The 13,221-nt window shown below is 40.6% G+C and overlaps 1 protein-coding gene across 1 annotated transcript in view; it reads right to left on the reverse strand.

Moving 5' to 3' along the window:
- The window catches only part of ITGBL1 (integrin subunit beta like 1), a gene marked incomplete at both ends in the record, with an annotated part of 138,613 nt that extends 132,904 nt beyond the window's left edge, over positions 1-5,709 (reverse strand). Inside the window, 2 exons of the mRNA XM_080363753.1 lie at positions 4,131-4,342; positions 5,609-5,709. Coding sequence (XP_080219879.1) covers positions 4,131-4,342; positions 5,609-5,709 — 313 coding nt within the window. The remainder of the gene's footprint in view (positions 1-4,130; positions 4,343-5,608) is intronic.
- Between the last annotated feature and the right edge of the window lie 7,512 nt (positions 5,710-13,221).

The raw sequence follows: 13,221 nt of genomic DNA on the forward strand, positions 1-13,221 counted from the left end.
ACATCAATATTTTAATTCAGATATATCTTGTATTTCTGCATTCACTCCTTGTCAATTTAATTTTTCATGTGTGCTCTCTACATAGTATAAAGCCTTATAGAGGGGAAAATAATGGCACTGATATCATTCTGTCCTTCACATAACTATGATAACACTTATGGCTGTGAAAACCTACAGCTAACACTGCCATTACATTGCTGAACTAGTCTTAAAATAGGAACAGCACTTAAAGTAACTACAGCTTTAGAGAAAGAAACAGAAAAATCTTTCACTGGCCTGAACAGTGGCAACAAAAATTCCCCGGCAACTGCTTATGGCAGTTGTGAACCATGCAGTGCAGCTATTCAGTACATGTAAAAGGTATTTCATTTTGGAAGAAACATTTTTTAGACGATCTTAATAACTATGGAAAAACAAAACTGATGAATATAGTTCTGAGCAAAGAGAAACCTTCATATGTTGCTCTCTATGCTGTCACTGAATTGTATCTGCCCCTTGATCTCACCAACTACAAGTAGTGCAATCATACTGATTCATGTCCCAGCTGGTCATTTCCATGGTCCATTATCTACGAACATCTGAAGTGTTCCTACTCCAGTTGGCCATGGAAGTCTACACTTAGTTTACTTTGTCTATGTTCATTAATCACAGGCACAGTAAAAATTATTAGCTAAAAAATAACTCACTAAAATGGGTTTTCGTCTATACTGCAAAACCACGGGAAAAAAAAAAAATCAAGTAGCGATGTGATAGGAATTAGTGCCGCATTCCACTTTCCTTTGCACACAATACAGACTCCACAAATGCTAAGAAAGCCTGAGGCAAAAATAAACTCTCTGAGGTCAAAACTACCATTTGCAAATAAACAGCAACCAGTGTATTTTCTGCCCCGAATGAAGCATAAATCCTTTGGGGTTTTGTTTCAGTGTTTTTGCATTTTTTCCTCCTCTTAGTGCAACTCCTTGAAGACCATCAGCAAATGACAAAATAAAGATGTCACCAACATTGCAAAGAGAATTGCATTAATGGTACTCTATTCTTCTTTCCTCTATACCCCGTGACATGGCAGGCAGATTAAAAGGCCACTGAGGAGGGCAAGGGACTCAGTGATGTGGACTACAGCACTTTATTTCTCTTCTTTCTGTCTGACTCCGTCAGAGATCACCTATTTCTTTATCAATCTCAGCGGAATAAAAGGCAAAAAAAATATTCAGAATTCCTTCCAAAGCACCTGGAAACATCATGAAAGTGAAATACAGCAGGGAAGTCTCAAGGGAGAGTAAAAAGTACAGAGACATTTGTATCTGCTCTTCTTCACTACTCATAGCTTAATCTCTTTTCCATTGCTTATATCAGGTGATCAGATAAAGCAAATCATAGATAGATGGACATTTTTTCTATCTTCAGGCCTTCCCTCTTCAGAATATGGGTGTCTAATGACTGGTGCAGAAGGTGGATCTGACCCAAAAAGCACCTTAAGGATAATGAGCTGCATATTGAGCACCTCAGTATTTTGTTTAGCTTGAGACAGGAGAGGGAAGTAGAGGGTTGTCTGAAGTGACTGGCAGGGAAACACAGTTATCTTTGGCACGAGTGACTCAAACAACTCTGCCTGTCCAACTCTGAATATGAACATCACTGGTCATCAGACATCAATCACTTGAAAAAAAAGCATCCTTCTGGCAGCTTGAAAAGTAGCTTGTTCGAAAGAGCATTAGTCTCAAATACCATGGCTCTCTAGAGGAATATTCAATCAGTGTCTGGAAGTTCTGTATGTGGTACCGCTCAGCAGCAATTGCTGTTGTACTCATCAGGATAGACCAGCAAGGAAATAAGACAGTAGACACCAAATCAAAAATAGATAAAAATAAATAAATAAATAAATAGATAGATAGATACAAGGAGAAGAAACACTAAGAGAACTGCAGTAAGAATCTTTGGCTATTCATCCAGAGGAAATACAATTTCACCAACAAGTAAAAAAATTTCCTCAAAAATGCAAAGAAAGTGAAGTATGTCATACACAGAAAAAAACCTCAGTGGTGTAATTTTAAGAAACACCAGAAGTAGTGGTTTACTGAAGGACTGTTGTGTGGAGAGCGTGTTATTCATGCAACATAAGGACCAGTCTCCTGCCAGTTATACCAGATCTTTCCATCTTTCCTATTCTCCCATCCTCCCTTATACACATAACTTGAAGTGACTAAAAATGTGGTGGGGAGAATGAAAAGGGTAGCAAGCACAGGTTGAAAGTAGGAATTTCACCACTGGATCCAAATCCCACTTCACAGCCCCAAAGGAGTTACCTGGGGCCACCTACCTCCAGTGCTGGGCAGCCCTGGACTCCAACAAATTCAGTTGGACTATCAGCACCATTGTCAAAAAACCAACCCAAACAAGTAAAACCCCTAATCCTTTCACAGCTGTTTCCCTCCCCATTACTTTGTACTGCATTTTTTACTACTTTTTTTTTTTCTAGAAGAGTGAACTTGAATTATTTAACATCTCAATGGCAACACAGCCTCAATACTCCATCTAGAAAATGTGATGACTACAGAAAATTGTTTTTTAAAAAAATATTTAATTACTTAACATTCACATCTTGGAACTGCTCCATGAAGTCCTACACAAAAGCTAAATATTGTTAGAAATCTCTTGGTTTTGTTTATCCTGTCAGCACCCCTTTCCACCAAAGCATGAACAGAGCTTGCAGCCGCTGTTTGTGACATTAACTGAAACATAATCGTTGAGTTTGTTGCAGAATATTAAAATTGGAGGATCTTTCAGTTTCACCTTATACAACTACCCCAGCAATAATAGCAACTGTACTGAAATCACACCATCAACCAAAAATGTCACATTTGGGACAGCAAAGCACTGAACTGATCAGCAGAGTCCCAATATTCCTTACATAACTGGACTTGACATTGCTGACTACAGAGTCTATAAATTAGTTTTTCACAAAACTGTAAAGCCATAGGTGCCAAATGCAAATATTTTTCTCATAATCCCATCCTTGATCTTTTCATGTTATTATTGGACTTCTTATTCTTAGCTACATTGTTGCTAAAATAAGTTGCTCTTTTTTTCCTACAAAATTTGCCAAACCCACTGCTGGAATGCACTTGTATTATCCTCTTACTAGCAGAATTCCTGTAACATTCCCATTGACCTAATTGCAGTTTTTGGCCTGAAAAGATGACACGTTTGTGTGAAACTGGTAAAGCTGTTGAAGCGGGGATACTAGAAATGAAGTACTCTTGTGCCCCTTTTATCAGGCTCCAAGCTGAATCCCTTTAGGAATGTGATGGTATTTCTTCTGCCTACTTTTTTTCAAAAATCCTATTCTAAGCTGCTTAAAAAAAAAAAAAAGAAGAAGAAGTCCAAAATCTGACCAAAATAGCACAGAAACTTAAGTAAAGACAGCTGGAAAGATGAAAGAGTGATAATGTTAAGATGCAAACCAAGCAACATATTCCAACAACTGGCAGGGACTAAATTCTGTCTCAGAACTGTATGTTATTTCATCTGTCATTAAAGAATACAGTGTCAGTGGGGAAATCTCTGAAACCACAATACAATTACACTGTTTTAAGTCTCTATTTGGAAAGCATTATCATTACTTAGAGAAAAACAGAATTTTCTTGTTTATACACCTGTTACAGCAAACATTCCTCCTCCTAGCAAAAGAGGAAAAAAAATAATGACAGGACAAAACTGATTACGCAGGGACGGTTTAAAGCTTTGGTAAATACCATATGCCATCACTAAACATGTAGTTCAAATGCAGCAGTATTATACGAAAAACGCAAGCAATATTGTGCCCTGTATTAGATTTACAACACTGTTCACAGAGCCTCCATCCCAAAGCAGCTCCTGCTTTTGCCCCCGCTGCAGAAGCAACTCACTCTGCGAAAAGTACCATTTTATGGCAGAGGCAGTGGGTTTGGCACGGATGCTTTAGTTTGGTGAAATCCTTGGATGTGCCCAAGGATTTTAGACTCATGGTTCGGGAACATATAATGTAATCGTGTCTCTACTATATCAGTGTGCTGTGTTCCCAATATGTTTCTGGTTATCATATACACTCTTAAGTTTCTAAGTTTCTGTCACCGTTGCAGCTTCCTTACCTGCACAGACCTTCCCATCGTAGACCTCGCAGACCCAGTCGTGGCACTCGCAAAGCGGACCGTAGTATTTGCCAGCCTCGGTCACTTGGCAGATGCAGACTCCGCACTCGCACCTGCCTCTGTCACTGCACAGCTTCCCCCCCGGGACGCGGCACCTGAGCTCCGACTCAGCCCGGGACAGCCGACACGAAGGAGAACTACCCAAACCACTCCTGTGGAGGACAGCAGAGAGAACAAGCTGCAGTCAAAGCTGGGGGCCACAGCTCAGACCCCATGAGAGCTTGGTTCATGGGAAGCCACCCTCCTGCCATGGCTTCAGCCAGTCCCCACATATTGGTTTTAATGACAACACTTTAGTTATGGTTGTAAACTATTACTTGCCTCAAATCACCCAATTTTCTTCTCTTTCATCAGAAATCTCATGGCTACCTGCAGCAATGTTTATATTCTTTTTTACTTATCTTGTTAACTGCATTAGGCTCATCTTTTTCACTATGCATACCTGGTGTATATGCATATACATGTATAGTTGGATCATCTATCATGAAACATTTTGATCCAAATTATTCCAAAAGGTTTAGAAAAGATGTATACATCCGAACTTCTAGGTAGCATACCAAAAGAAAGCCTATGGTTGATTCCAATATATGTGACAAAGTAATCCTTCTGGTTGTCAGATATATAGGATCCATGCTTTCATTGGAAAATGAAACCAAAGTAATCACTGCTTTCCGTGCAACAGTGTAGTTCGTAGCAGTGGTTTTAGTAAAGTCAGCAGAATCTGGATGCTGGATCTGAAGATCTGCAGCTCTGTCATGCAATTGTACCGTGCACTGGAGCACACAAAAATTAGGACTTTCAGGACATACACAGGTAAAATCTCACCTTGCCACATCAGGAGTTGGATTGCAGGAAAAAGACAACAAAGGACTGGCCAAGCCAAAAATAGGTGATCACAATGCTAAGAAGTACAGAGGATTAAAGTGATTATTACCTGCACTTCTCAGACACTAGGTTTTGCAGGTTCTGGAGCCAAGGAGCTGCTGGCTCCTGGAGCAGGCAGGTGCTGACACTGGTGGAGGGGAAGAGCAGAGGACAGTGTGCCTTGCTGTGCCACTGCCCCAAAGAGCAGGAATACACAGGGGTTTGTTTTGAGGTGCCTGCTCCACTCAGGCAGCAGAATTTAGAGGTTTGGGTGTGAAGAGTCATCACCACCCAGCTCTTCCCCCTTCACTGCAATAAAGGTCTGTGTTTCTGGCATGAAATACCTCATTACAAATAACCCCTGCAGTGTGCACAGCACCTATTGTAGCTCACAGCGACCCAGAGCACCTTCCCTCAGTGCAACTTGCAAACAGGCAGAGGAAGAGATCACAAACCTCCCCACTGCTCCCTCAGCAGCCCCAGCCTCCACACTCCTGACAACTCGTAAATCAGTTGCAATCCGCCCCTGTGGGAGGCTTCAGAGCCGCACTTACCGCAGGGCCAGGGTCCCAGCCGGTGGTGCGGGGTGACCAGCCGGCAGCCGGGTGACCAACAGCAGCAGCACCGCCAGCCCCGGCAGCCCCTGTCCGGACATGGTGCGAGCTGCGCTGCGCCACACCCGGAGCACTCCTGCAGACAGATGGACGGACGGACGGATAGACGGCCGGACAGAGCCACCAGGCGTGCGGAGACCTGTGAGCTGGACAAGCCCAGCTCCAGGGCTGCTCCCCCCGTGCTGCGGTGGCTGGGATTAGCTGCCTGGGAGCGGGATTTGGGCAGCACTCTGGGAGGGAGGCCGGTGCCAAACCCTAAAGTTTACAGTCTAGGCAGGGAAGTAATTAGAAACAGTTGTGCGGCCAGATGGTTTATTTTGATGTTTTAAAAGTAGCCCGTTCACAGATGTGAATGTACTGTCTCATTCTCAAAGTGCAGGCACCGTAAATATTTGAGGCATGTGTATCCCCCCTGTCCTTTGATGGGTGTCTGCTTGGGGATAATCCGCGTAACATGGTGGGGGAAATGTGCTGCCCTGACAAGATAGGACCAGTGCCCCCCCAGCTGCAGCATCCCTGTCTGGCTGATGGAGCTTTTCCATCCCTGTGGCCCCCCAGGGCCATTCTTCCCTCCCCTCCTTTCCCCAAGGCAACCTGGGCGCCACAGAATAAAAAAGATATAAAGCTACTGGAGAGCGTCCAGAAGAGGGCTATGAAGGTGGTGAAGGGTTTGGAGAAGAAGTCGTATGAGAAACAGCTAAAGATACTTGCTTTGTTCAGCCTGGAGAAGAGGAGACTAAATGGAGTCCTCATGGTGGCTACAGCTTCCTCACAAGGGGAGGAGGAGGGGCAGGCGCTGATCTCTTCTCTTTAGTGACCAATGACAGAACCTTAGGGAATGGCAGGAAGATGTGCCAGGGGAGGTTTAGGTTGGACATGAGGAAAAGGTTCTTCCCCCAGAGGGTGGTGCAGCACTGGAACAGGCTCCCCAGGGAGGTGTCACAGCCCCAAGCCTGACAGTGTTCAAGAAGAGACTGGACAAGCCCTCAGACACATGGTGTGAACTGTGGGGTTGTCCTGTGCAGGGACAGGAGTTGGACTCGATGATCCTTGTGGGTCCCTTCCAACTCAGGACATTCTATGATTCTATCATTCTCTGCTCACAGCATTGCAGCGCGCAACACAGCTGGCTGCCAACCTACACCAGCCTGAGCGACTGCAAATTGAAAAATATTATTAGTTAGCCATTTCCTAATGCCTCATTAAAACCCCATTGGAGCAGTGGGAGATTTTGTAAATGCTTTAAAACTAAGCTAAAATGAAGGAAAGTCTAAGTAAAGTGAAATTCATCAGGAATGGCCACATGGATTTCTTTATGCTATGGAAAAGTTGCAACAGTTTTTGAACCCCCTTGTTGTTCTGGGAAACTGCTGACTGCCCAATACCTCCCTGGGATGGAAAGCTTTTAAAGAAACAAACTGTCACTACAAAAAATTGTCAGATATGGGTGTCCTAGTCTACACACAGGTGCATTTTTTGAGCAGGCGGCTGACAGAAGAAACTTTCACTGGTTCCAGAGCCTACATTGGAGATTAAAGCCCTCAGCAGCTTTTTGAAAAGGAATAACTCTTGTTTCATTTTCATATTAAATATCTGGTATACCACAGATCACACTGTTCTAGAAAATATTTTAACATTTGCGTAAAAGTCCTTTGACTCTGATGATGCCTTTCGCAAAAGTGTAATTTGTTGTCTTACAATTAACATAGTAAACTCAAGGGTACAATTCTGAGGATTCCTGCTAACATCACTGGTTCTGCTAGTGATCTTCCTGGAAAAAAAAAAGCATCTGGTCTGCTGGTCTTGCAGATACCAAAAGAACCTTTAAAATCCAGCTCGGGGCCAGTAAAATCCAGCTTTTAGTCAAGTACCTCTTCCGTTGAAACAAAAAATTTCATTGAAACATAAAAAAAAAAAGATCAGACAAAACCTGTTCTAGAGTATTTGTAAATATACATTCTTATTCCCTGAAGATATACAGCTTAAAATCAAACATGATTCCAAAGGACTATTAAAACATAAGACTTTCGTCTTATTTTAATATGCTATCTTGAAATTGTGAAGTGTAAAACTTTGCTTTCTGCTTATAGTGTACTATCCTCTATATGATGCATAATTTTGCCCTAAAACATGAGCAAGTAGAATAAGGATGTAAAAAACTCTAAAAGCCCCATATATAGCTGTTGTATGTCATATACTAATTTTTAACAGTTTTGCAAATATGTTACAGAATTTTCTCATGCAATGTCGCTGGTAAAAATCCTGTATTAATAGTCATCTGTTGGCTTCAGTCTTGTGAATGTGCACAGTTGTGCAAACCTCAAGCATTTCATTTTGGTGGATCTAGTGAAAAGGTAAATAAAATTGATAGACCTTTATTTCTGACAGTCCTTGAACTTTGAAGTCCGTGCTTAATGCAGCACCGTGTATTCTATCTGTGTGATAGTTTTTCAAATTTATTTGTAGTGCTACAAAAAAAATCCCCTTAGATTCAAAAAGGGAGCACTTTTAATAACGATATGATTGTTGGAAATTGTACTGCCAAAAGCCTGGAGTCAGAGAAGAATAAATAGAAAGCTTTGCAGTTTAAACAATAGTAATTCTCTTTTGGCACTACATTTATCTTTAATCCAAAACTAAAATGTTGCCATCTGTTCATCTTTCTTGTTTGTCCCTGTGCAGACCGGTGCTGATAGGTATTCACAAGACCTTCAAGCAGCCTGCCAACTATAAAATAACTTCAAATGTACAAGAAGAAGACATCCATCATGATATGCTGACCTTTTCACTCTCTTATTTTTTTATTTATTTACACCTGTCGAAGTTTTAAGTAATACACAACTTTTGCCTGTGGACCTTTTAAATTTGAAGGAGGTGCAGTTATGCAGTTTGAGGATGGAGTATTTAAAATGTGCACCCAGAGCCTAAGTTCAGCCATTGTTTTCATGTGTACGTGCCTCTAATGCAATATCTTAGTGCTCCTTTACTGGATTTTAACCTTTCCTCAGATTCGTTATGAAATCATTTAAGCCTAGGATGTTTGTATGCAAACATGTGTGTATATATATATATATATATGTATATATGTAGACTGTACATTCAATTTATAAGGAGCCAGTCTCTTCCTAAATGAGAACCTGAAATGCTGTCGTGAGGATTGCTCCCTTCCTTTCAGCCACTCATACATAATCTTAAGGAACTTTCTTCTCTCCTGGATAACATACATCCACACAAAGTAGAGCACTTGTGAAATGCTACTTTTCCTACATACTGGAGTTTCAGACTAAGGCTTCAGATGTGTAGCTGCTTGGTAGATGTACGCATTATACATTGTAATATCACCGCCTGCAGAGTAAAGGTAGAGAAGAGAAAGTCAACACAATGCTGATGAAGAGGAGCTGGAACATACTGCTAATGCTGAATAGCCCTTTGAAAAGTAGGCAACAGGTTTAAATAATATTTGTCACACAAGAAATATCATCAAGTAAAGATGTAGAATCAAGAAAATAAGTGCTGCTGCACATACCTACACCTGAACTTCAGTTTAAGTGTATCGCTATGTTCTTAATAAAAGTCTGCAAGATTTGGTATGGTCAGAGATTGGAACAATCCTTTCTCCTTCAATTTTATTTACCAGAAGAACCAATAGTGTAATTTCCTATGCAAACTGTTGATGGTTATTTTGTGGTTTCATAGCCATCTGAACTGCAAAGAAGTGTGATGTAACATTATAAGTAAAAACCAAGCTGCAATCCCTGGGGTAGACTAGGTAACTCATAGGCAGTTATTTTGTTTGTTTGTTTCTTTCTGTCTTTTAAGGCAAACTATATCTTAACTTTTAACTTTGTCAAAATTGTTTTGGTAGTAAAGTGATTTAGAATAATATTAAAACATAAGGGGCGGTGGGGGGGGAAAGGTTTTTTACTGTAAGAGTGGTCTAACACTGGAACAGAACGTCCAGAGAAGTGGAGTCTCCACGCTTGGAGATAATCAAAAGCCATCTAGACAGGGTTCTGGGCAATCAGCTCTAGGTAACCCTGCTCTGAACAGACGTGTTGGACTAGACAACCTCAAGTGACCCCTTCCATCCTTAAATATTCCATAATTCTATGACTCTGATGACATACTGTGCTACTGGACAACATTTGATTTGGTGTGGGGAGGCAGATGGACTCTGCCGACTCCGTTATTATAGTCTCTTAGTGGCCAGCTTAATTTTGCCATCACTTTAACAAAGCCATGAGGTTTGCAAACCACATTCCATGCTACTTTTAAGGATTTTAATTTTAACAAAACAAAGCAAAAATGCACATCCAGTGAATGGTCTAAGCTCAAAAAATAACTGGAGTCCACCAAAATTTGTCAAAGGATCCTCCTGGGTTTCCATGGAAGCCATTTTAGTAACACCGTGGATTTACATCCAAAGAAACATTGCAGAGGCATTCACTTACATAGCAATTTTCTAAAATTAACCAGAAGCTGAAAATCCCACATATCACACAAGTTATTACTTCTCCAGAAAACGTGGAATGACGAGAGCTGGAAACTTCCCAGTCGTTCTTTATCACTTCTGCCAAGGATACACAATCACTACATGAGACGGCTGCGAAGATCTAAGACACCCAACACTTCAACACCCATGATGGAGTTAACCAAAATCTGTTTAAATTAGACAGTTCAGAAGGGCATTCACCACTGAGAGTCATTGCTGTGCCAGCTGATGGCGGCCTTGGAAGGGAGCGAGGGGCAGAGCACACCAGAGCTGCGTGGTACAGAAAATCTTATGTTCATTTTGCTGACATGACATGGAATCTGGGACAGCTGATGGTATCACACAGGGAATAGAAATAGCTTTTGGAGTTATAGGATCAAGGTTAGAACAAGATTAAAGCTGAGCTGGCCTGAATGGAGCTGGCCTGAACAGTAGTGAATGTAAGCTACCCAAACAGTTCATAGGCCAACATTAATCGAGTTGTTACTGTGTTATACTCTAGTGTAAAACCTTAGCTTACTCTTTCAGGTCCCAGATGAAACTTTAAATAGTAGGTAGGTCTTTTGTTTGTTTAATGTTTACGAGTTAATTCCCCCAAACAGCAATAATACCCTGCTTTTACAGCAGCCTGAAGGTAGCATGAGATTTCTAAGCATGAGCTTGCAAGACAGCTCAGAATGCCAGCTATAATAGTATGTTTTAAAAAACATACTACTGCATTCTTAACTTTATTTCAGAAAGTCAGTCAAGGTCTGGTGTAATCCAAGCTAACAGCATTGCTGAAGTTTTAATTATCCTACTTGATAACTGGGAATGAGGCCAAGAAAGGAAATAAATGGGCATGTCATGTTCCAACATAAATTCTCACTCTGCGGTCAAACTATGCCTTATTTCTCGAAGGGACAATGTTCCTTGCTACTGGGAATCCTGAAAAATCTAAAATAGTGGCAAATACAATAAAGAATGTTTGTGATTTCCGTATTTATTTTGATTAGCTACCTGAATGAGTTACAATGAAAGATCATTCTCATATTTTTGACTGAAGAGTAATTTCAAGGGATAGTAAATTAAAAAAAATAGATACTGCTGACTTCTTAGAGGCAGAACTGCAGTAACTCAGGTTTAGTGCCTGAGTTGAACATATGCACACCAGATTCTCCAGGCAACAGCGACTATTCTCTTATGGTTTCAATGCTCTGTCTTGCACTGGGTCCTGTTGCTTGTTATTAAACCAAAAATGAAGGAGAGACAGAAGTTAAGAAAAAGGAAGGGCAGAGGGAACACCATTATTGCCCTCTTATGAGTGCTTTTCAAAAGCAAGAGTACATGGTACTTTTCAAAAGGCAACCAAATATATATATAGTTAGCTGTAGACTTAGGACACTCCTCATGGTTTGAAATTTTGAAATCCAAATTACTTGTGAACATCATCCAACCTTTTCCTGCAGTCATTAGTCTGATGTTGCTCCATAGTTATTTTTGTTACGGTCACATGCTGCAGGGCGAGACGAACACTCGGCCACGGCCACACAGAGCAGATGGATGGAAGAAATCCAGGCTGCTGGACTGGTTTGAACCACACAAAGCCCTGGTAAGACCAGGGTGCTGCTCGGCATGTGCAGAGCAGAACCTCAGACTACAAGGAGAACTTTGTGGTAACCACCATTAAGATGACTAAGGACTTCGGATGGCCTGGAGCTACTAAGCAATAAAGCAGGAATAGAGCAGCTTTTGACTTGTATCCTGTGCCTAAATGATTAAATCTTCCTTTGGGTCTGAAGTTTAATTCTGAATTTCTAAATGACATTTTGTGACCTTTTTTAAAATCTCAAGCATTGTTTCAAAATGAATATTTCATGAATTCTTTCACTCATTATGGAATATCTGAAATCTGATCAAGCAGTGAATTCCTTTCTAAGTGGTAAATCAAATTCTAACAATGGCATTTCCAATAACCTCAGCTCCTTGGGATGTTTTTATAATTTGCGTACGTTACTCCTCAGCTCCTCAACAGACACTTATGGAAAGTAAGGACAAGAGAGCTACAAATAAAGCTCAAATAAATTAAGAAATAAAAGCCCATAATTTCACTATTTTTAAATTGGCTTTACGTCCTTTCAGTCACAGTAGGATAATTAAAATACATGTATCGGTGTGATAATGTGTATTTATACAGACGTCAGCAAATGAGAGAGTAGCAATTAGATTTCATAAGACGGAATTGTGGGACCCCAACACAAGTTGCTTTCCCTTCTTAACTCTTGTTCTTCCTCACTGAAAATGGGGAAGACGAGGATGTTCATTACTTGCCTGTTTGGCACACTCTAGAAACACTTCACTTTAATTATCCAAATTCTGCAACAAAACATGCAAAACTAAGTAACTGTTTTGCCTTCCCCGTTTTTCTCCAGGACTTACTGAGTAAGCCAGTCTAGGAAACTTTGGTTTGTCAATTGCCTTTTGTATAGGAAGATCTGACTGTGTTTGCAGATCATGTTACAGAAACTGAAGTGACAGGTAAGGCTGAAAATTCTCCCCTTGAATTCTCAATATCAGCCTTCTGGAATTTTTCAAAATTTCCTTTTAAATCCCCATGGCCAGTTTCCACCATGTGTTGAAGTTTGAAGATCGAATAAGGAAATTCCTTTATCTGTTCTAGACTTATAGATGAGAGGTAAATCTTTACTGAGACATATCTTTCCTTTTGACTTATATCACATGACCATGAAGTAGCATCTTGAAATTAACTCCCAAATTCAGTCCTGATCTAATGTGTTTACAGCTTGCTCTTTAGGTCAGTGGGAATTCTATATCACAATGAAAACAAACTTCAGCCCTAAATATTAAACATCAGCATGGACTTTAAATGAATCATAGACTCTTTTTCAAAATTATATCAGCAATTTCGTAAATATTTAACTTTTCCATTTTATCATCACATACCTGATACATGCTGCTTAAGTTTTAAAATGTTCATAATTGCTTTTCTCATGACAGACATGAAAGTAAATTTGTGGTGCAATAGCAAGGCAAGAAAGGGCTTTTTCTTGTAAACAGCAGA

The sequence above is a fragment of the Nesoenas mayeri genome, assembly GCF_963082525.1.
Source record: "Nesoenas mayeri genome assembly, chromosome: 1".
Classification (NCBI taxonomy): Eukaryota; Metazoa; Chordata; class Aves; order Columbiformes; family Columbidae; genus Nesoenas; species Nesoenas mayeri.